This window comes from Perna viridis, chromosome 1 (assembly GCF_037379345.1).
Source record: "Perna viridis isolate PV_CMFRI_1.1 ecotype Kerala chromosome 1, ASM3737934v1, whole genome shotgun sequence".
NCBI classification, from domain to species: Eukaryota; Metazoa; Mollusca; class Bivalvia; order Mytilida; family Mytilidae; genus Perna; species Perna viridis.
In genome coordinates this window covers 49,149,406-49,172,172 of record NC_142445.1, presented here as the reverse complement: position 1 = coordinate 49,172,172, position 22,767 = coordinate 49,149,406, and the positions used below count along the sequence as shown (strand labels likewise).

Below are 22,767 nucleotides of genomic sequence, written 5' to 3'. Positions count from 1 at the left end.
GGTCATTAACATTTCTTACGTTTTAATTTCCAGTTTATTTTTGCCAGATTTCAATTCCCTTTATAGCTGAAGTGTGAAATTTATGAAAGTTTAACACAAAATGACAAGCGTGTCTAGGTGCAAATATTTGTCACCAGGAGATTTGAATAAGATAACTGTTAAGATTTTATGGCAAATATTTGATAGATTGATTTTTACCACAAGAATTTGTGTTCAAATTTCTCTATTTTGAGTATTTGAGTTACTTACAAGTGCAATTTGTTTGATGATTCAGTAAATCTTACACTAGGTCTAGCTGTCTATCATAACCTTGTGAATTTTAGAGATTTTTTTTTATCTCCTTATAGTATTAGGTTAAGTGTTTTGTTATTAAATCAGTATGTGTGAGTTTATCTGTATATGTATGTATATAACTGTAAGCCCTTTGATCTGTAGCTATTTTGGTTTATTTTGTATACTTATTGATGGTGATATTCAGTCTGTGGATCTGCTTAGTGTGTTGACTTTTTGATCAGGTTTTGGAAGTTATCTCACCAATTAACTAACTTACCTGAGGTTAAAAGGGAAATTATCATAAGTAAACTTCCTTTCAATAAAGACTTGGATTAATATAATATCATGAGGAATCTGTTAGTGTTATTTAGATTTAGGAAAGAGTTGAGTCATTGAAAATCAACCACAAAAATTATCACAATTTTGTTTTCATGTTCCTTATATCAGTAATAATGTAAATTTATCTCAATGGTGAATGCAGGGATCAAATTTAAATATTATAAAAATGTCCCAATGTTTCAATATTTTAAGGGTTTTGCACTTGAAATGAGCTAGTGTGGATAGTAAAAGGCCAGTACTTAGGTATAATAATCCTCAACTCCAGTGCTAAATGGTCAACATGCCTGAGGTAGAGTACCAAAACCTATATCCAGCTTCCTGGAGTGTCATTATCACAGTCTGTTTTATACTCCATGTACTTCTCACAATAATGAAAAATTAGTTAGCTAATTGAAAAAGCTAGGGAGTGGTGCTAATTTGTGTAATCCTTTCAATTGGATGTTGTGACCTTTCAATGGCCCTAAATTCAATGTCCAAATGATTTATAGTATCAAAGAAATGAAGTAAAAGGTTTTTAACTCTGTAATGCCACAAACTGTCACTGCTTCCTTTTAACTTGTGAAGATGATGAGAAAATGAGATCCTTTTATACTGTATAATTATTGCTTAGTATCAATATGGAAGTCATGCCTAATTTCTATTTGATATCAGCAATTCTTTGAGCAGAAAGATTGAAGCCATCATGTCTGTTTAGATCATGTCCATTAACACATCTGTTTCTACCTGGTCACATTTATTGTGAGAACCCTGACCTAACCCTGACCACTGTCTTCACAGAAAAATACATCTTTAATTGGACCTTTTGTATTTTTGGGGATGCTTGCTGAAGTTGTCATTCAAGTCAGCATATGTCAATAATTTTCAGTTTTGATAAGAGAATCCTTTAACCTGTAATTTATATGTTTGAGCCATTATTGTATGCTTCTGTTAATCTTTGCTTTTGTAGATGTTACAACAGACAAATATTTTAATTCTTTGGTGTGTTTTTATTTGAAACATTTATTAGACACCAAAGCACTGGACTTTGATTACAACTGCAGTATGTGGTGCTTTTTTACAAAGCTTTTAAAATTTGTAAAACAGTTTTTTATTCTTAAAAGTTTATTTGTGCTACCTGTAATTACATGCATTTTCTTGCATGTGCAGGTAAATAAAGTTCTTTGAAGTATTATGTAACTATAAGTAGGCATGTCTGATGTTTTGTAGATAACCTGATTCTTTTTCATGGAAAATTGATAAAGTTGACAATTAAGAGATCGTTCAATTTTATCTGAAACTGTTTTTGTCATATCTTACATAATTGTTAAGTTTTATGTTATGGTATAAAAGCAGGCTATGTGTAAAACTTAACTGTATGAAAGAAAAAAGAGTTTTAAGTATTAGAAGTTAGAAGTCTCCTAAAATATAACAGTTTTTACCTGATAGTAAGGCATAATTAAGATTACTGGTATAGTCATTTGAACCATGTTAATGTGGTGCCCTTTGTATAAACTCTTTGACCTTTAAGTTTCTTTACCAGCTAATGTATTCAAGTCTTACAGCTAATAATATGAAATTCATTGGTATGACTCAAATAAATATACCCCTTTAAAGTTTTCTGATCCAACTTAAGTCATTTGATAACCATAAAAGCAGATGATTCAGTCCTCTAATATTTTTTGTCATAAAAACATTTTAAAAGGTAGAATAAAATTTTAACAATTATCAGAAAGAATAGTATTCAAATGATGCAGACATTTCACACATGGTTAATTAACCTATTTCCAGATGAATTGTACAGTTTTCATTATTACCTCTGTGATTTCAATCAATGAATCATGATATTGTTTACATCTGGCCCAAGGACAGTTTAACTCCTCATCACAAACTTTTTACACAGTAATTAAACCATATTTTTATCTTCAATACATGTATTCTAAGTTTGAGTTCTGTTGAATGTTACATTAAAGCTGTATGCATCCAAAATCACAGGTATTATCCAGATGTACAAACAGGATAACTTAAAACATTTGGTTACAATAAAAGTTGTAGGATTATTTAATTCTCTTCACCTTGAGGATCTATACACGTCTCTGTCTGTCTGTCTGTCTGTCTGTCTGTTTGCCTTCTGATAAAGTTTTGTCTGCTAAAACTAATAAACCCTTCATCTGAATGATATTTTGGTATGTGGCAGCATTTATTGTACAAATTATATACCATGGTTTGCTGTAAAGGCAGGGACAATCACAAAAAATCGTAACTGTAAAATGAAGTCACAATGGTATATATCTGTGAAATCAACAACAAAGTCTTAGAAATCTACCTTTCATTTTGATCATTAATTTATAAAACTGCTTGTAGATTAACTTATGCTGAATTATATATGTTTTAAGAACCTCTAATACCTAGTAAACGATTTAAGCTTCAAATACTGTAAGAAAAAATGTGAAAAAATAAATGCCTCCCCCACATTTTGTGAAAACTTCAATTTTTGTAGAACTTATTATATGTAAAAATTTTGGCATTATCAGGGCTAAGGCATTCCCATGACTTAATCAGCTGAAATATTCATTTTTTCGTCTGAGCTTTTTTTTCTAATTTCTGGAATAAATAATAGGAATTTTCATCCAGTAAGTTAAATTTCACTTGACAGGCAAACCTTTGATTATTGACTGATTCTAGGGCTATCTGGTCTACCAAATTAATCCAAGCATGAGATCTTAAGATGAGCTATAGACATGTTATTGTCTTGGGAATCCAGTATATTGTCTTAGAATTTCTGTATGTTTTACCAAACTGACCTGATAATTAATTTTGTAATGTTGTTACAGAGACAATCAATTTCCTTTAAATGCTAGATTTTTCAAGTCAACGTGTGGTCCAAGGGGAACAACTCTGTCCTTGTATTGTTTTTCAGAAGTTTGATTATTTTAGAAGTCAAAAACTCACATTAATATTTTATTGCACATTGAAAGTAAAAAGAAATACAGGAAGTTACCTAAATACCTTTCATGCATGGTAGAAGATATTTGCCATAGTTGTGTGACTTGTTTAAATAACTGCATAAATATGCAGAAAATATTTGACATGAAGTCAATTTAAGGACAAGCAAGGTGGTCGTTGACTGTAAATACAAACTTAGTTACCTTGTAATGACCAGAGGTTATTTTTCATAAATGTTTGATATCTGTCCATCAGTTTGGTACCTAAGTAGTCCTTTGAATTCATAAACATGGACATTTCTATAGTTAATTCATTCATAAGATTTCACTGGGTCATTTTAAGGTGAACAATTTTCTCTGACTTCTTCAGAGAAGGTTTTTTTTTCACAAGTGGACATGAGTTTTATGTTTAAATTGTCAGATGAAAAGGTATAATTGACAGTCACTTTATTTTATGCTAATAATAAATTTTCATCCAAGGAAAACAGGATATAAATTCAGAAAATCTCTGGCGATTTTATCATGATAAAAGGAGTGAGTTATTGGCTATAATTGAAAAATGTCAGGATTAGATTATCATGAATGACCATGGAAATGGAAAATTTATGGTATGGTTAGAAATGTATACATTTCCTTTAAAATGATGAATTAATAGTGTATTAATTAAGCTTGGTGAAGCATGAAACTATACAGTGCTGCAAGTAGTTTAGGCAGATATCCGAGAAAAAGAGAGACCCACTTCTTCAATAAATATGGTGAGATACACTTCTGAAGAGAAAGTAAGCATGTGTATATGATATGAACATTCAGTAGTGGATCCAGTGGTTCCAAAAAGGAAATCCGGCCGACTGGCTTGATGGAGGGTGGCCAACCTCTAATGAATTCCAGTTCATTCTATATAATTAACCAAACTTTTCAAGCATAAAAGGGGGCTTGGTTACAGCTATGACAAGTTGCCCTTCAGTTATAAGTCTCATAGAATGTTACTTTCAAAGATGGTGTATCTTATTGATTAAGAGTTTATAATAAAATTTCAATGCTACCTAATACTTTTTGCAAGTTTCTTTATTAACTAGCATTCAAAAAGAAAAGTATTCTTTAAATATCATTAATGTAAGTGAACTGAAATGCTCCCAAACCTGCAGAGCAAGAACTGACTTGTATGTAGATTATTAGATATAGATTTATCCTGACATCAATGAAGACATGGAAGTTACCTTTACCCTGAATCTAAGTTGTTCATAGTAGCAGAAACATTGCTAGATAAGCTATTATTTACTTAATAATACCAAAGATCACATGTAGTTAATATCCATCAGGATGACAGGTCCACCATGTGTAATCCTGGCTATACATTACATCAATGTATAGATTAACCTTATAATCTCTGGTTTTTAGAGCTTGGTAATAGTTAATCCTATCATTAGCTATTAATAGTCCAGTGACGAAGATATGAGGGTGTGCTCTATTGCTAAGATTTGTTCTCATGATATTTTCTTATTTTATCATTTGTATATTTCTAGATAATTACTCTTAGTTTCATTGTAAAATACTTATTCAAAGTATGTATTTACCGGGCAACAGTATTTTTGTATATCAAGGCAAATTTAAAAGTAATATATTTAGCTAAAATAGGGAAAAACTATGGTGTTAATGGTGATATATTGAAGGTTTGCACTAGACCATAATCAGCTGATTCTACAACTTTCTAAAGGAAAATACTTATATAGGATAATCAGTGGAAAAGAATATGATCAGTTGTGCAGAAAATGCCAATATACTTATAACTTGTTGGGTGCACAAGTTTCATTTCTGAGTATTCTTGGCACAATAGTTATGTTGTTTTTAATTTACGATAACCAGTTGATTATCGTATTTAATATCCTGGTTACCTGTATATAGATTTTTCAAGAATTTATTGTTATTTTCAAATAAATATTAAATTATGTGATAGGCTAATTAATATTTTAAATCATCAGAGAAGTCAAATGAAAAGGTGTTGCGATATTTTGGTAGGACAAAATTTGAAAGTGAAATTACAAAATTTATTTCACATGTGAGTTATTAATAGGAGATGTGGTATGATTGCAAATGAGATAGATATCCACCAAAAGCAAATCAACGAACAATTAAACAGGTTACCACCCAGTCTTTCATGATGGGCAAAACCAATACCATAAATTAGTCTATATAAGTTCTTTTTTTCCACTGTCTATCAGGTATATAACCCATGTCTAGCTCACCTCTCATACCACTAGATAATATTTTGAAAGTTTATTCAATCTCTTGGCCAGGAAGTTAAGTTTATTATACAATGAACCTGTTTAGTTTGCTGAGTAAACTGCCTGACACAGAGAAAGGTTCAAACTCTTATATTAAAAGTAATAACAGAAGTGAATCCTTCTTTGCAGGGACTTGAAAATGGAAAACATCATGTTGGATGAGAAGAAAAGAAACATTAAACTTGTCGGTATGTATTATAGAAACATTAGGTGATTATTGAACAACCTCAAGTATATCAATTACTGTACGTAATCCCAATAAAGGTTAGATCTTCAGTATTATGTAAAATGAAAATTAAGTAAAGATACATGTATCTTACACTACTTATAGGTTTTCGTCTTTGCTAAAAGGCTTTGCATATATCTTCAGAAAGTTTTTACTGTGTTTTAACTATGTTATTTTTCAGAATTGGGTTAAGTAATACCTTTGACAAAATCAAACTGGAAATCTTTACTGACATTGTTGTTTTTGTGAACTATCAAGGATACAACTAAATCACCATTTTTTTGCATATTTTTCTATCGTATGGGGTAAAGAAAGATAACTCTGGTTATATTTCTCATTTTTCTGCATACAGGTTTTTAATATATAATATTTAAGTGTATATAAGTTTCTGCTTTTATTTACTGCATTGCATTTTTAAAACAAGTCTGTATAAAGCTAATTATATCTTCAGAATGTTTGTACAGTGTTTTTTTATTTTTCAGATTTTGGATTAAGTAATACCTTTACTAAAGATGACCTGATGAAGACACATTGTGGTTCTTTGGAGTATGCAGCACCTGAACTCTTTAATATGAGTGAACTGTATGGACCTCAGATTGATATCTGGGCATTGTAAGTTGTATTAACTGTTTTCTTAGGCACCTTAGTTAATGACTCATAAACTTGCAGTATAGAAAAAGGTAATAAATGAATGAAAAGGTATTATTTTAACCTAAAGATTCAATTTATGTCGCATGACCATCTTTCCCTTTTGTAATGTACTTCTGGAAATTTCAAATTGGATGTTACACCACCTTTAACGATATAAATTTCATATTGGACGCTCAATAAGTGTGTCATATTGAAGTAAGTTACTTTCTTTTTTTTTCTTTGGTAGCTTTATGATAAACAGGTTATGGTACAGTTTAGTGTACAGTACTGAAAATATTGTTGTACTCCTCTCAATGTACTGAAAACCCTTATTGGACACACTGCATGTTCAGTTCATGAATCAAGTATGAGTTTCCAGTACAATAAGACCTTATATGATATGTAAGAGTATTTTAAGCTAAACCTACTAGTATTGCATTGTTCATTAGCATAAATAGTTCTTCTGATTTTCACATTCTTGATGTTCAGTTTTTAATTTCCATTGTAGATAGAATTCTGAAAAAAAAAAATATTTATGTTATTTGAATTTCAGAGGTGTTATAATGTATGCAATGATGGTTGGTAGACTTCCTTTCACAACAGCTTATACTGACCAGTACAGACGTCAGAAACTCTTCCAACAGATAGAGAAAGGTCTCACTGAAAACCATGAAAAAGATATGGTTCATCTAACTAAAGGTCAGTCATTGGTACCTGGTTTATATTGTACTGGATTGTTTAGTGTATTATGATAAACCTATGATTTAGGTTATTTTCGTGGGTATAACACAAAAGGCTATAGACCTTCTCGTGTTTATGTGGGATAGTTGATGAGCATGCTTAATATGACTTATGAGGAAAAATTCTTTTGTTCTACCCCAAGCCCTATCTTGCAGAAGTATATGTCGTGCATTCTCATGGACCAACCCAGCAGTTAACAGGTCTATAAAACAGAACTCCTGATTTATCAGGATTTGTAGTTTAATCTACAATTTCTAATTTGGTTTTGCCTTTACACATAATGTTATTATTTGCCAGATAGTTTCATTATTAGGTAGCTTCACTACCATAGAGAACCCATGGGTTATACATTTATGATCATAGTGACTGTGGCATCATATATAGAAAACACCTAATTTTAATTGTCTTTACAGAAAGTGTAATAAGTACCCCATCTAGCCTTTCAGACTTGCTGTGATACTGGTGATCATTACTGTCTTAACAGTGAAAAAAATTTGCTTTATTCTATATAAATATGTATGAAATTCATATTTCTTTGAGATGTAATGATAGATTCTATTTTCACAAAAGTATTAAAATCCATGGTAACAAAATGATTAGGCAGATAAATAAAATATGATTACAAAAAAACTGAAGTTAAGTTGTAGCATGACAGTATACTCATAGTATGGAGTTATATAGATTTTAATGTAGGGGAAAGAATATAATTATCATTTTGGTGTTTTTGTCTTGTAATTTACAGATTGTAGAAATTTGCTCAAAAAGTTGTTGGAACCTGACTGTGATCTCCGTCTTCCATTGCTGGATGTAGAAATACATCCATGGGTAACTCAAGGGGCCAAGTCTCCCTTCCATACCTTCCAAAAACTTCCTAAAGAGAAAGGCATGAAGTCACAGGTAAGATGGATTGGACATGACATTAAAAAGTGTTGTATGTTGTCCATGTTGATATTGTTCTATACATCAGTATTCCCATCATTCCCTTGTCCTCATCAGATGTTATTAATCTATATATAGTTCTTAACAAATGTTATCTATGGTATTCAAACAAACATGCAAAAATATGACAAAGTATGGATCAAATTTTATCTAGTTCTTTTGTTGTTTCCGTCTAAAAAGTCTAACTTTAATCCATTTGTGTAGCTTCAAAACAGATTACAATGTATCCATCCCATGATCAAATTTGTTCATGGATTTTTTAGTAGTAATAGCTTTTTGTAGTTAGGATGGTGGAAAAAAATCCATCGAATAGCTACTATTGTTCATTTCATTTGTCCATTGATAATGATGTAGGATTCTTTTTTTGAATTACAGTTTATCCAGTTTAATTCAACATAGATAAGAAAATAATGTCCCATTATGCAAATAGAAAAAAATTTAGAAAGTATCAATTATAGGTCAGATTTTACAATATTTTTGATTAATTAGGTGTAAAATAAACCTGATTAAACTGTATGTACTCCAACTTAAGTACGTACTGTGTAATAGATGCTTTTTTTGGACCAATTCCATTAATGATGATACATTTTCCATGAGTTTAAACTCATACTTTTCTAGTAAAGATAATGTTTGGATACATTGTAAAGCATTCTTACTTTATAAATATTTATAATGTAAAATTCACTGCTTACAATGATTTTGCTTTATTAGGAGTCACTACTATATGAATTTCTTGAACTGGAGGTAAAATTACTCTGCAAGTTAAATGCCATGTTAATGTGAAAATCTGTCTTTCCTCCAAACCTAGGCATGGCCATTATACATTTGTTTTTGTAAAGTACTTTATTTTTCTTGATAAGTTATGCATTTCAATGTTGTTTAAAATACTAATGAATTTATTTGTCCTGAATATTTTTATGAAAAGCAGTAGATGCTTTGATAGAAAAATTGCCCCAATTGATGTTGCTAAAATGGGTGGTTAGATTGTATCTACATTTTTGTTTTAATATATCTTCTAGTACATTGTAATCAAGCTTTGGCTTGTACTGCCAGTAAATGATTATCCAAAATAAAATTTTAGAATGTATTGTAACTATTTTTCATAATTTTTTTGGCTTGTATTGTTAATACTTTATTTATTTATTTTATTAATAAAAGAAGAAAAAAAATCACAGAATTTTAAGAAACTTTTGATCATACACTCCACTATTTAACCCTTTCATATCCACAAACTGTACTGCATCGTGACATTAGCAAGCATGTAGACAAGACTTCTCACATCTTCTCTGAAAGTGACTGATCACTGCATGTCTTATATATGAATTTGTTGAGAATAAACGGAATGATATTGCAAGTAGACAGCTTTGCATGTGATTTTTTCTTTGAAAAATAAGAGTTATCCCCTTTCACCAAGTTATGGCCATGAAACTTAGAACAAGCTTTAGACACTTACATATGTTGATGGTAATTGACTCTTTGAATTGTATGTTGCAATCAATAAAAATAATCCAAGTTTTCATCATGTGAACAGTTGAAATGTGTATTAATTTTGTGGTAATGTAATCTTACAAAACCTTTGTTCTTATATAGTAGAAGGAGAAAGGAGTTAACTTAGCGAAGGAAATGAAGGTGTATTCTAAATTTGAAATAATACTTAGTGTCTAAGGAGGTAGACCTAGGTAAACGGGTATAACTCTTACAAATCAATTGTAAGTTTGTATAAACCATTTCACATAGATATCATGTAAGCATCTATGTAACTTTGATTGATTTCATTATTTTTCAATAGAATGATTGATAGGATTATAGGATTTGGTGAAATTAGTTACGATACAAACATACCACTGATTTCAAGAGTTACTTCCCTTCCATAGGACTACCCCCCCCCCCCTGAATAGACTTTTTTTGGCATTTCTCTAGTTCCTTTTTACATTTTTTTTACATCATTTCACAAAACGCTGGAATTGAATGCATTATTATTCACACTTGGAAGCACATATTGTAAAACTTTTATAGAAAATTTGACAGATGTTTTGTCACTTTTTGCTTGGTAAAGGAAAGAAACATAATATTCTCTATATAGCATGATTAGAAGTAGGTCAATAGTAGATACACAGTTTGTGGAATATAACCTGGTAGAACAGAAAACAATATTGAATGTGTCATGTCATATCTTATTAAAGGAAAGTTTTTGAGTTTATGAAAATATCTTAATATATTGATGATGAATAGGGTTTAACTCTTGTATACACATGAAATATGTTCTTTTTTTAAAGGCAACACAGACAAAAAAAAGTAGTTTGTTCCCCCACTTTCTCAGAAACTTCTAAAGTTTTTGTGTTCTTAGATTGATATTCCTGTCTTGTACATGATGTTGTTTTGTACAGTAAACCTGTACAAAAATGATTTTATATAATATGTATTACTTGTTTGAAGGCAACTTGTACATGCTATTAATAAAACCTGGGATGTACAAAGTATTATTTGTACAAATTTTTATCATAAAGGAGACTAGCTAGTATACAAGCTTTATTATGAATATTGAAGTTTCCTGGTGATATTTTGAATTCTTAAATGGAAACTAAGTGAAAAAAGAAAATTTAACCTGTCCAAATTTCACAACTCATTTGCAAGAAAATTAAGTCAGGTTTGTTACAGTTCTAGTTTAAAATTTGGTTACCAGTTATAAAATCCTATAAAATTTTCAATATGACTAATATTCTGGGGTAATTATAAACGATCATATATTGTAGATAACTACCTCTAAAGGTAAACCATGGAAGTAGTAGACATCTTTAACATACTTCTTGAGAAATCTTTGGGACCCTAGATTAGGACCCCCATTTGTAAATCTCTGGATCTGCAACTGGAGATGTATATGTTAATACATTTTGGGAAAAAAAATTATGGTTTCGATCTTTGTATAATCCCCCCTAAATCCCAATCTGTACAAGTTTTTATTTAATCAGCTTTGTTTGTTTATCAGTAATCTGTACTTTTTTTTCTTTGATCTTGTTGACAAATATTTTTCTATCTCTCATACATGAAATCCCAAACTGTACAAGTTTTTATTTACTCAGTTTTATTTGTTTATCAGTAATCTGTACTTTTTTTTCTTTGATCTTGTTGACAAATATTTTTCTATCTCTCATACATGATAAGATATTAATCAAAGCACCAAAGGTGCTGAAACTCTGGAATCGCTTGGCGTACAACCTGCAAGATAGGTTCCTGATGTTTATTTTTTTAAGCAATGTGCTAGAGTGCCGGTCATGGCATGGACTAAGGTTTGAGACTGTTTTGGTGTTGAACCCATATTTCCTTGCAACCTGCAGCAAAACAAAACAAAGATGTACACAAATATAGTGAAAATAAGATTGTTGCATTTGTTTATGTTCTTTAGACCTCAAACTTGAAAAAAAGGCAGCTGATGATGTTGATTGTGACACTTCTTGATAAATTGATATTGATGATAATACCATCTGCGGGGCATAGTTTAAATCCAATACCACCCAAAGTGAGATAACTCCAATTAAATTGTATTGGCTTTTAACTATCTTCTTTGAAATTACTACGCGGCCAAGCGCAAAAAATAGTTTGGCATCTCAATTTACCTGTCGACAATATTTAGCTGAAAATTAACTCTTAAAATGTGTGAAATATCATTCAGTTGGGATATTGGTGAAATATTTAAAGTTTAAAAGAGAATCACGCATTAATTTGAAGAAAGCCTTTCTGTCCGTGAAGTTATCTGCCGGAAGCCCTTTTGCCATTCTTATACATGTACTTACAATAATTGAAGCCACTGACGTGACTTCCGAGTAAAAAACATCCATTAAAACATTGGGATTGATCATCAGATCTTTTTTCGAGGTTTTTGAATGAAAATACATCACACATCATCAGTGTGTAGTCACACACTATTATGTGACAAGTAGTCAAAAACTAAAGGTACATTAAAATGGCTAAAAATGCAATAATTGGATTACAAATAAAACATAACAATAGTTAATTTTGAATTTGATACTGCCAATATCATTTGGAATATCTCAGCTTGTCTTCACATGCTTGTAGAGATATTCAACATGATACTGCCAGAATCCAAATTTAAAGTAATTATTATTCTATATATCACAATAACCTGCATGCAGTTTTCATACAAGTTATATCTTCTGCTTTTTCATGCAGATTTTCACTTATGTATGTAGTCCACAATGGAAATAAGATAATATATTGAAAGTTTCTGGAAAGTGTTTAATTGATCTTTACAGTAATTTAAAGATCTGCAATGTTGCTATAAATTATTCTTGCCTCTTATGTATGACCAGTAAACCTAAGTAAGTAACTAAAGTTTATTTTAATAACATGCACTTTTTTGTAATGTAACTATGGTGTTCATTAATGACATAAAAAATGAATTACCAAAAAAACTCCTTGTTTTGTAGGTGATAGAAGAGTTATCTTCCTTGATGCAGATGAAAAAAGAGGAAGTAGAAGAGACTGTTCATGAAAGTAAATGTGATCAGTTGTCAGCAATGTTTAACATGATGATGGACAGCAAAAGAGAAGAGAAAGGTACAACTTCTTTACATACAGTGAAATCTGTCTATACCTTACTCAGTATAATTCAAAAACCTGTCTAAACCAAGTCATGAATAACCCATAAACCTGCCTAAACCAGACATTTTTAAAAAAATAGTCTATATCGTGAAAGAACTTTAATTCGTGGATTAGGGAAGAAACACAACTTTCTTGAATTCATGGTTTTCAGTTTACACATGTATGGAAATCTCCTTTTTGTTGGAAACTAGATTTCGTTGTTTGACCTATCCACGAAAACCAGAAAAAATTGGTCCCCCACAAACAATAGTACTTTCACAGAATATCAATTTAAACGTTTTATAAACCTTGGAATAAATACCTGTCTAAATTGAATTCTGCTTGCATTTGAAGTTCCTGTTTTTCATAGGATAAAATTGCAGTTATGAATAATACAAAAAATTCTATAGTTATCAATATATATAATGCTAAGTCTATCAACTCAAAAAGTACAAGCATTGTGAATAGTGACAGATTTGTATAAAAAATTTGATTTGAATATTTTTTATAGGAATATTTGACATAGATTACACTGCAGACCATGTAGTACCAGAGAAGAAAACAAAAAGAAAAAGAAAGTCACATTCTCATCACAAACAGGACAAACTTTCTGAAGAACTGAAAGGTAAGACTTCTTCGATAGGATTATAGTACAGAAGGAAATATCTTTCAATAAGATTTTAAATAATAAATAATGATAAATTCATGTCTTTCCAGAATGGACTCTATGTATTCAAATTAGTTGAAAATGTTCCGATAATTAATTTCAATAATACCTACTGGTACATTTTTGTCCCCCGCTGCAACAACGAAATTTGACCAAATTTTGTAGGATTGTTTGTCACCATATGTAGTTGATTATACTTAACTGCTATTTTGATTCGACAATTTTATGGGAGTTATGGGATTTCGTTCATTTTTCACATTATTCACAATAGGAACACATTGTGGACGCAACTCCCCAGAAACCGCTGAACGGAATTTGACCAAATTTTGTAGGATTGTTTGTCACCATATGTAGTTCATTATACTCAACTGCCATTTTGATTCGTCAATTTTTATAGGAGTTATGGGACTTTGTTCATTTTTCACGTTCTTTTTTTTGCGGATTTTTTTTGTTGTTGTATGAAGAATTCTTAACCTAATTTAATTTGATTCATTAAGATACATTAACCTTGAATTGCCTTATGGACTTATGAAAGCACCTAAGTTTTGAATCTGCTATTTATACAAGTGTCAAATATTTGTAATTCAACTCTTTCTACAGTGGCGGGGGACATATGGCTACGCGTAACATTCTTGTTCTTCTGTAAATACCAGTACTCAGTTTTGTAGCTGTGTACACCTAAGTCTTTTCAATCAAAAATGACAAAAAATAGGCATTTTAATTTGATATGAATATCAAATTACCTGGTAACAAATCTCAGGTTCTCAAAAGTAGTGGGAGATCTCTGCTGATGGAAGGATATTTTGGGTACACATAAATGTATCTCTACTGAAAACAACCATTAGAAATTGAGAAAGTAGCTTATTTGAGAACTCACCTTTTCTGGACTTAACCACTCTCTTAATTTCGGATTATTTTTTAGTTTGACAAAATTAACCTTAAAATTTTGATTATTGAATTGATTTTTGAAGTGCCAATTTTTTAAGGTACAATTTTGATTCATTAGTGTTGTTGGATAAAGCAGTAAAGGTAATAAATACTGCACTAATAATTAGTGTATTATAATTAGTATCACTACATATAGAAATTGAAGCTTATGAAGCTTTTAAATGTCAACTTACATTTTAAATTTGAATTCTTAGCTATGGAGGCAAGCAAAGCAGATGTAGATGAAGCACAAGAAGATGGAGAAAAGAAACATGAAAATGAACAACATAAAGTCAGTACAACCTTTGACTTAATAGCTGTCTGTAGTAATCCAACATGGCTAGGTTCTGAGAAGACCAGAAAATCGAGGAGAAGAAAATCATACTTCCCAGTACGTTCCCCCCTTGCTATGGTAAGTTGCTCAGTATTGTGCTCTACAGGACAATTAATGGTACATAGTAATCACTGATGATTTTCTTATGTTATTGAAATTATGTATTATGATTTTTATTTATACTTCTGAAGTAGGGGATATGCCGTTTTATCTATGACACATTTTTCACATTTTTTTAGTCATATTTTTCTCTGAAATTACTAATCTGCCTTGGTGGTCTCATGGAAGTGTGCTCGCCTCAAGTATGGGAGGTCTTTGGTTCAATCCCAACTGAGTTACACCAAAGACTTGTAGTCACTGCACCTCCATCATACAAGCAGTATTTATTGGGATAGAGTTAGACTGGTTGGCTCAGTAAGAATTTTGTGTCTTAGTGAGATGGCATGCCTCCTTCTGTGAGCTAGCACAATAAAGATCTGACTCATTGTGTCACACTAGTACAAAGCAGGGTTTGTTGGATTAGTCAAATGCTCCATTCCTCATATGCATGAAATATCTGCCATAGGACATTAAACCATAATTAATCAATCAATCCCTGTAATTACTTGTCATACACCTTTTATTGGTGATTTGATTATGGGATTTGTCTTTTGCAACAATGATTATTTATCTTATATTTCTGTAATATACTACAGTTACAGTGCAGGAGTATCATTAGGTGGGCATTGGCTCTCCTTGTAATAACATTGAATCCTCTGTAATATACTACAGTTACACTGCAGGAGTATCATTAGGTGGGCATTGGCTCTCCTTGTAATAACATTGAATCCTCTGTAATATACTACAGTTACACTGCAGGAGTATCATTAGGTGGGCATTGGCTCTCCTTGTAATAACATTGAATCCTCTGTAATATACTACAGTTACATTGCAGGAGTATCATTAGGTGGGCATTGGCTCTCCTTGTAATAACATTGAATCCTCTGTAATATACTACAGTTACATTGCAGGAGTATCATTAGGTGGGCATTGGCTCTCCTTGTAATAACATTGAATCTTCTGTAATATACTACAGTTACACTGCAGGAGTATCATTAGGTGGGCATTGGCTCTCCTTTTAGTAACATTGAATCCTCTGTAATATACTACAATTACAGTGCAGGAGTATCACAGTGGACATTGGCTCTCCTTTTAATAACATTGAATAATCTGAGCCTTCACATGTCAGAAGGGTATTGAAATATAATTAAGGAGAATTTGTACTTGAAAAAAGAAAGGAAAGATTCCCTCACCATAGGCTATTGGTTTTTTCAATCTCAATATTAGAAATTTAAGTACTTGTTTATTATAGGCGTATTTTAGACTTTTTGTCAAAATGCACTTTCTTTTTTATACCCTGTCACACAAAATGGCTAGGTATTATGTGATGGCCTCCAAAAAGTTGCTTGTTCATCCAACTGTCTGACACCTGAGGGTTTCCATATGAAAACTTGAGAACAGATCAATGAATTGTTCTGAAACTCTCTATTGTTGTTTAGTACTTTGAAACAAAGGTTTAGTTCAGTTTTCAGCAAAATCCAAAATTCAGTTTCCAAGCTAGGTCATTTTAAAATGATGAATATTTCAAAAACTGATCACAAAACAGGTAAATTTGCCTTCCAAATGATTTCTTCACAAGTTTATTAATGGTATGGTTTTTACTAATGATAGGTTCCATTTTAATTTTCTGTATCCCATTCTCTTCCTAAACCTGATTTTAAAATAAATATTCACAAAATACATGTCTATTTAACTGTCCCTATATCTTGTTGGTGCAACTCCTCTTGAACCACTTGTTGGATTTTTGTAATTCTCATAGGAAGGTTAGGCAACATTCATAGATGTGTATGAAGGTTATAATTTTTGTCTGATGAGCAAAGAAGGTTAATCTACGAGGTAACTGAAAGGTTTAACATGTTAGAACCTCCTAAGCACTATTCCTCCTAAACTTCACCATTTGTTTTGATGAAATTTTGTGGAATGGTTGAGCATGGTATGTAGACATGCATGAATAAAAAACACTTAACATCAGAACTCAAGTTAGGATGTCAAAACACTGTTAGGGCCTTTGGGGAGATTATCCAACTTAAGGGTTTTACATGATTGTAGTCTACTTTAAGTCAAGAATATTTACTTTGTGAGCCTTGTTACAGCATTTTAACAAGTTGAGACAACTAAGGTTATGACATATTCAGAATGTCACACCTCTTACACCAAATGAGCAAAAAAAAGACTGTTAACATATTATTTAATGACCAAGCACTTCAATTACTGTTGTCCACTATTACAACTATTATAAAACTCTTTTCATTTTTTCACTTTTTATGTTTAAGTTCCGATGTCACTTTATTTCAAAATACATATTTGAGTTTATATGATATTCTATAGATTCCATGCTCACATCAGAAAAATATGGAAATTTGATCTCGATATAAGGATTTTACCTTTCAAGTATTTACTTGATGTCCTTATTTAGTAGAACCCCCGACCTATGTAAGGTTTTGCCTGAAAATTATAAGCTAATTGTTATAACCAAAGTATGAACATAAATGCAGGAAGTTGGATGTAGTACATGCAACATTGACTTGCTAGATACACAAGTGATGATATTATTATAATTTATTTATTTTGCAAAATAAATTATGTTCAAAGTTTTATTGTTATTTTGAACAAATATATGATCAAAAGCAAATTATATGTGAAACTATCTTGACTCTAGATAACATCATAATGGCATAGTATTATGATATAAACCTTGAAGAACTAGAAGTTGAAGAGGAAAAAAAAATTCACAAGAGGAGTATGGAAAAGTATTACAGGTACTGTACACTTAATTTTTTTTTAGAAATAACTTGAAACTTTATGATAAATGGCTTCTCTAATCTAGGTACATTGGTTTTTCTTTTAAAGAACCCTGATGGCCATGCTGAAGATATGGCAGGAAATGCTGTTGGGGGAGATAATCCAAATCTGCTGTCAATTCACCCTGGAAATGTAACACCAGGCAGTGCTACTCCATTCAATAGAAGATCATTACGTTCATCAAGGCGCAGAAAAAGGCCTAGTTCGTGTGGGCCTACAAACAGGAGATCATTCCGAGAAAAAGTGCACAATTCAAAAGGTTGTAACTCTCAGCCAAATAGCCCTACAACTCTAATTAGTCCAATAATTACTGTGGACCCTCCAGTTCAGAATATCCCTCGTCCAGATAAGCTTGATGTGCCTGACTGTTATGGGTCAGTGACATTACAAGTGCCCGAACGAACTGTGTCTTTCTCACATATGAATGATTCTAATTCTAATTTGGATAGCCAGTATTCTGATAGCTCAAATCCTGGTTCTGCAATGAGTTTTAACACTCCCAATTCAAATGATACATGTTCAGCCTCTGCTCATGAGTGTAGACCAGACTGGTCATTAGAAGGGGCTTATGACACTAATTCTGCAGAAAGTGGGAAATTACCTGAGATTCAAATACCTCTAAAGAGGCCCCTACGTAGGATAGCTAAACAGGACTCAGTTGAAGCTAGAATTGCTTCTGCAGATATTAAAAGCATAGTCAGACCAAAACAACTTTCAGCAATGCAAAATCAGTCGCGGCAGGCAAATCATAAACTTTTGGCATGTGAAGATCTAGTTCAAAAAGAGGATTGTTCAGGGATGTTACTTCGTGCAACTCCAAAATTTAGTGACAAACTACCCCTTCTTAGTGATAAGTCAGTGTACTCTGGGGTCAAAACAGAAACAAGTATGAAATCAAATGAGAATTTACTTTTGTTAAAACAGGACAGTGTAGAGGAGAAATCAGGTAAAAATCTGTTAGATATGGCAACAGGAGGCAATTCTTTAGAACTTGCAAAGACTTCTATGCAATGTGAAGAAATTGGCATAAATAATGTGAGTGATCATTCAAGTCCTGAGTTGTCTGATGACAGTGCTGATGAATCTAGCATTACAAATATTGAAACAAGTGTTAAGCAAATTGTTCTCAATGATTCTAGTGATGCTAAAGTAGGAACAATAAGTCTGAGTGTCAATGGAAAATATACTCCTGAGAAAAATTGTGATATTCTTACCAACAAACGAAACTCTGTGGATGTTAATTCTGTTCCTTTCAAATCTCAACACAATGAAATATGCAAACCATATATTGTTGACTTGGGTGTACCGTTTTCTCGAACTAATTCTCCACGATACATAGAAACCAATCTAGATGAGTCAGCAGTTGAACCTGAGAATGGCTCAATACCTAACTTACAATGTAGAAAAGGTTCGGGAAACTCTGTTCCACATTTTTTTATGCCTAATACACCGACTAGAGAGAAATTTTCATCGCCAATTGCTCGAATAGATAGCTTTCATAGTGAAGATTTTGATGCTGTGGACAATGACCTTAAAGTTATATGTCAATCAAATGCTACAACTCCTGGCTCTGTAAATACTCCCACGTTCCCATGTTTTACTGTCAAACTTCCACTTCATAAACGGAAAAATGCGAAGTTAAAGCTGCCATCGAAAGCAAAGGAAGATAGTCATTTATATGTAAATGATGAGAAAATGGTCGCAGACAAAAATTTAAGGTATGGTTTAATGAACATATACCTCGTTGACAGTAACTAAGATGATAAATGTTTGATGATTTGTTACATAGTTTCAATGTAGAGGTCCAAAATTGAAAGATTCTTCAAGCTCATGAGTGGTACAGTATTATATGTTTAAAATCACTTTTGCTCAATTTACTTTAAAAATATTTAACAATACCATCGATTTCAAACTTTTTATTTATTTAATACAATGAATGGTGTTAAGCTGATATTAAATTTCATTTATTATATTCAGAAATGAGATAGAGCCAACAGCATCAGACCCACTACTAGCTGGTTCTAGTAGTAAGACAAGTATATATGATGAAAGCTCAGAGAGACCTCAACACAGTAGTAAAGCCAAAATACACCCAATGGATAAAGGTAGGTGGAATGTTACTGAAACCTAATTGTAATGGACAAAGTCAAGTTCATGTAAAATGTTACTGAAACCCTTGGACAAAGTTGTTAAATATTACTGAAACCGAAGGATAAAGTCGAGTTAAATGTTTCTGAAACCTGTGTACAAAGTCATGTAGAATGTAACTGAAATCCATGAACATAGTCAAGTTAAATGTTACTGAAATCCATGAACAAAGTCAAGTTAAATGTTACTGAAATCTATGAACAAAGTCAATCCATGAACAAAGTCAAGTTAAATGTTACTGAAATCCATGAACAAAGTCAAGTTAAATGTTACTGAAATCTATGAACAAAGTCAATCCATGAACAAAGTCAAGTTAAATGTTACTGAAACCCTTGACATAGTCAAGTTAAATGTTACTGAAACCTATGGACAAAGTCAAATTAAATGTTAATGAAACCCTTGACATAGTCAGTTAAATGTTACTGAAACCTATGGACAAAGTCAAGTTAAATGTTACTGAAAACCTTGACAGTCAAGTTAAATGTTACTGATATCTGTGGACAAAGTCAAGTTAAATGTTACTGAAACCCTTAGACAAGGTTGAATGTTGCTGATGTGAAAATTCAGAACTTTGTCTAATATCATCACCAATCATCCTGATTCAAACAGATTAAAAGAATCAGAGTCAGAATGTGGTTGATAATTTATAATTTTATGAATTATTTGTTGTAGTGTACAATTTAGGAATAACATAAATATCAGAACAAAAATGGCAGGATTTTTAACTTCAAATTTATTACACATGAAAAGATCTCAAGTTAAAAATTTTACAAAGCCATTCTTACTGGTGACAGTAAAATAAGAATGGGGGATAAATGTTTTATATTTGTAGATTTGTTTTTGTCTATCTATGGTTGAAACAGTTCTTAACTGCTGACATATCAACTGTGTACTTAATTGTTAAACCGTTAGACTACAATCTATTGCCTCCTAATCATCTAATAAAATACAGGTATCTCCTATTACATGTACTACTTGTCCCTTACTATGATTAATTTAGTGTCTTATCAAAATTAAGATATCTACATTGTATTCATTTTTGGGGACTAACAATGATTCCTGGTTAGATAAAGTAACTTTTATCAATGTTGCAATTATTCAGCCATGTTTCATCTGTTTGGGAAGAGTATTATTATTATTTTCAGATGACAAAGACTCTACAAAAAGTTGTAAGTCATTAAACAAAAGTAAATGTACAGATGATCCTATCTATAATGATGTACAGATGAAGAAACAACAGGTTTGTTTTACAAGTTTCATGAAAATCGCCTGAATAGTTATAACCCTTACACAAACCTGTAGTGATTCACACATCCAAGTAAACAAAAATCATATTTAAACATTACACTGTAGAGTAGAATTCTGTAGTTTCACCTGTGGATTATCTCCCTTGTTTAGTTAAGCCATCATAAATTTCATGGAAATTCAATGTAAGACTTGAATATCATATTTTTGTCTTCCTGGTTTGTGGTATTCCCAAAACTTGTACCATTCTTCAAACAAATATTTATTATCTACTACAATTTACTTTTTTTATCTTTTGCTGACTATAACATGATGCATTGTGATAAATTTTTTTTTATGTTGTGGGTCGGTTTTTTAGGTACTCTTATTTCATACTTAAAGAGTTTTTATCTTTGAATATTATTATGGATTTTTCCAAAACCAAATTTCAGGACTAGACATTATTGTAAGTGAAAACGAAATTAACCCTCTAACTCTAATCTCCTGCATCTATGGCATGACTGGGATGGTCTTGGTGCATTTTGAATGCATGTTAAAAACTGAAAGTGAGGCCAAAAAATAAAATGTATGTTTCCTATTAATCCTTTGAAAAATAAGGTAAATAGGTAGGGATTTTTTTTTTAACTATTTTTACACTGAATCTATGGGAAAATATTTTGACCTTAACAGTGCTTACTGAAAATTGACAAACGATTTTAAGGTACATTATCTTTAGCTGAAAAAAAATAGGATTGGTAAGGTAATAGGAAACATGCATATTTTTTTTTAAATTGGCCTTAGCACAGCAAAATTTTATTTGATGCATTTTATCTTGATAAGTTTTGTATTAATTTGTAAGACATAAAATGAGGTGAAAGGGACATTTTGTATTTTAGTTAGTTACAATATTGGAATTATTTTTTCTGGTGTACTGTGAAAAAATGATCTAGAGGCATTGGATTTTATAACTTTATTTAGGATTAGCAGAAGCCTTACAATAAGACAACAGGTTTATATGATAGAGACACTTAATTACTTTTATAAAAAATAAAAATAAAATTAATAGCGATTTGTTATATATTTGGGGGGATAATCTTATGTCAAATTTATTTTAAAAAAATGATTGATGTTTTTCTTTGTTTACATTTTAGACTTCTCTGAATTCCTAAGAATCATTTCATATGTTTTTCATTTATTTGGTCATGTGATGAAACTGCTTTTTAAGGGTTTTCTTTGTAAAACATTAAGCCTTTTGTTTAAACACACCTTTTTAAGACAAGAGTGGTTTATAATCTTGATATTCAAGACCCATAAATATACATTGACATTTTGTTGGTTGGTTTTTGCAATTCATTCTTTCAAAGCGAACACTTGCTTCTTTCAGCAAAAAAACATTTGATTCACACATTAGTAGACTAAACACATTTGGTAATATCTTCTGTATATTTTCTTGTTTATTAACTGTAGCTCCCCTTTTCTATATTTTTCTATAAATCTTGCTCAACAGGCACACAATTTACTCAAAACTCCTTTTGACAATTTTGTATTGATTATATCTTGAGTAATTTAAAGGTTTGTTCAAGTACTCAAAGAGTAAATATATATCTACACGAAAG

At 31.3% G+C, this 22,767-nt stretch overlaps 1 protein-coding gene across 5 annotated transcripts in view; it reads left to right on the top strand.

Annotated features, from left to right (window-relative positions):
- LOC148629150 (uncharacterized) overlaps window positions 1–22,767 on the top strand; it is an 83,699-nt gene that overhangs the window by 55,951 nt on the left and 4,981 nt on the right. For 3 of the 5 annotated variants that reach the window (XM_088544990.1, XM_088545005.1, XM_088545014.1), the window contains 11 exons: window positions 5,945–6,003; window positions 6,524–6,653; window positions 7,225–7,370; window positions 8,155–8,309; window positions 9,063–9,095; window positions 12,797–12,926; window positions 13,462–13,575; window positions 14,760–14,956; window positions 17,828–19,497; window positions 19,757–19,884; window positions 21,073–21,167. In XM_088544990.1, coding sequence (XP_088401116.1) covers window positions 5,945–6,003; window positions 6,524–6,653; window positions 7,225–7,370; window positions 8,155–8,309; window positions 9,063–9,095; window positions 12,797–12,926; window positions 13,462–13,575; window positions 14,760–14,956; window positions 17,828–19,497; window positions 19,757–19,884; window positions 21,073–21,167 — 2,857 coding nt within the window. Of the gene's footprint in view, window positions 1–5,944; window positions 6,004–6,523; window positions 6,654–7,224; window positions 7,371–8,154; window positions 8,310–9,062; window positions 9,096–12,796; window positions 12,927–13,461; window positions 13,576–14,759; window positions 14,957–17,827; window positions 19,498–19,756; window positions 19,885–21,072; window positions 21,168–21,603; window positions 21,618–22,767 lie in introns of all 5 variants that reach the window. The other 2 variants (XM_088545021.1, XM_088544997.1) reach the window with 2 other exon arrangements.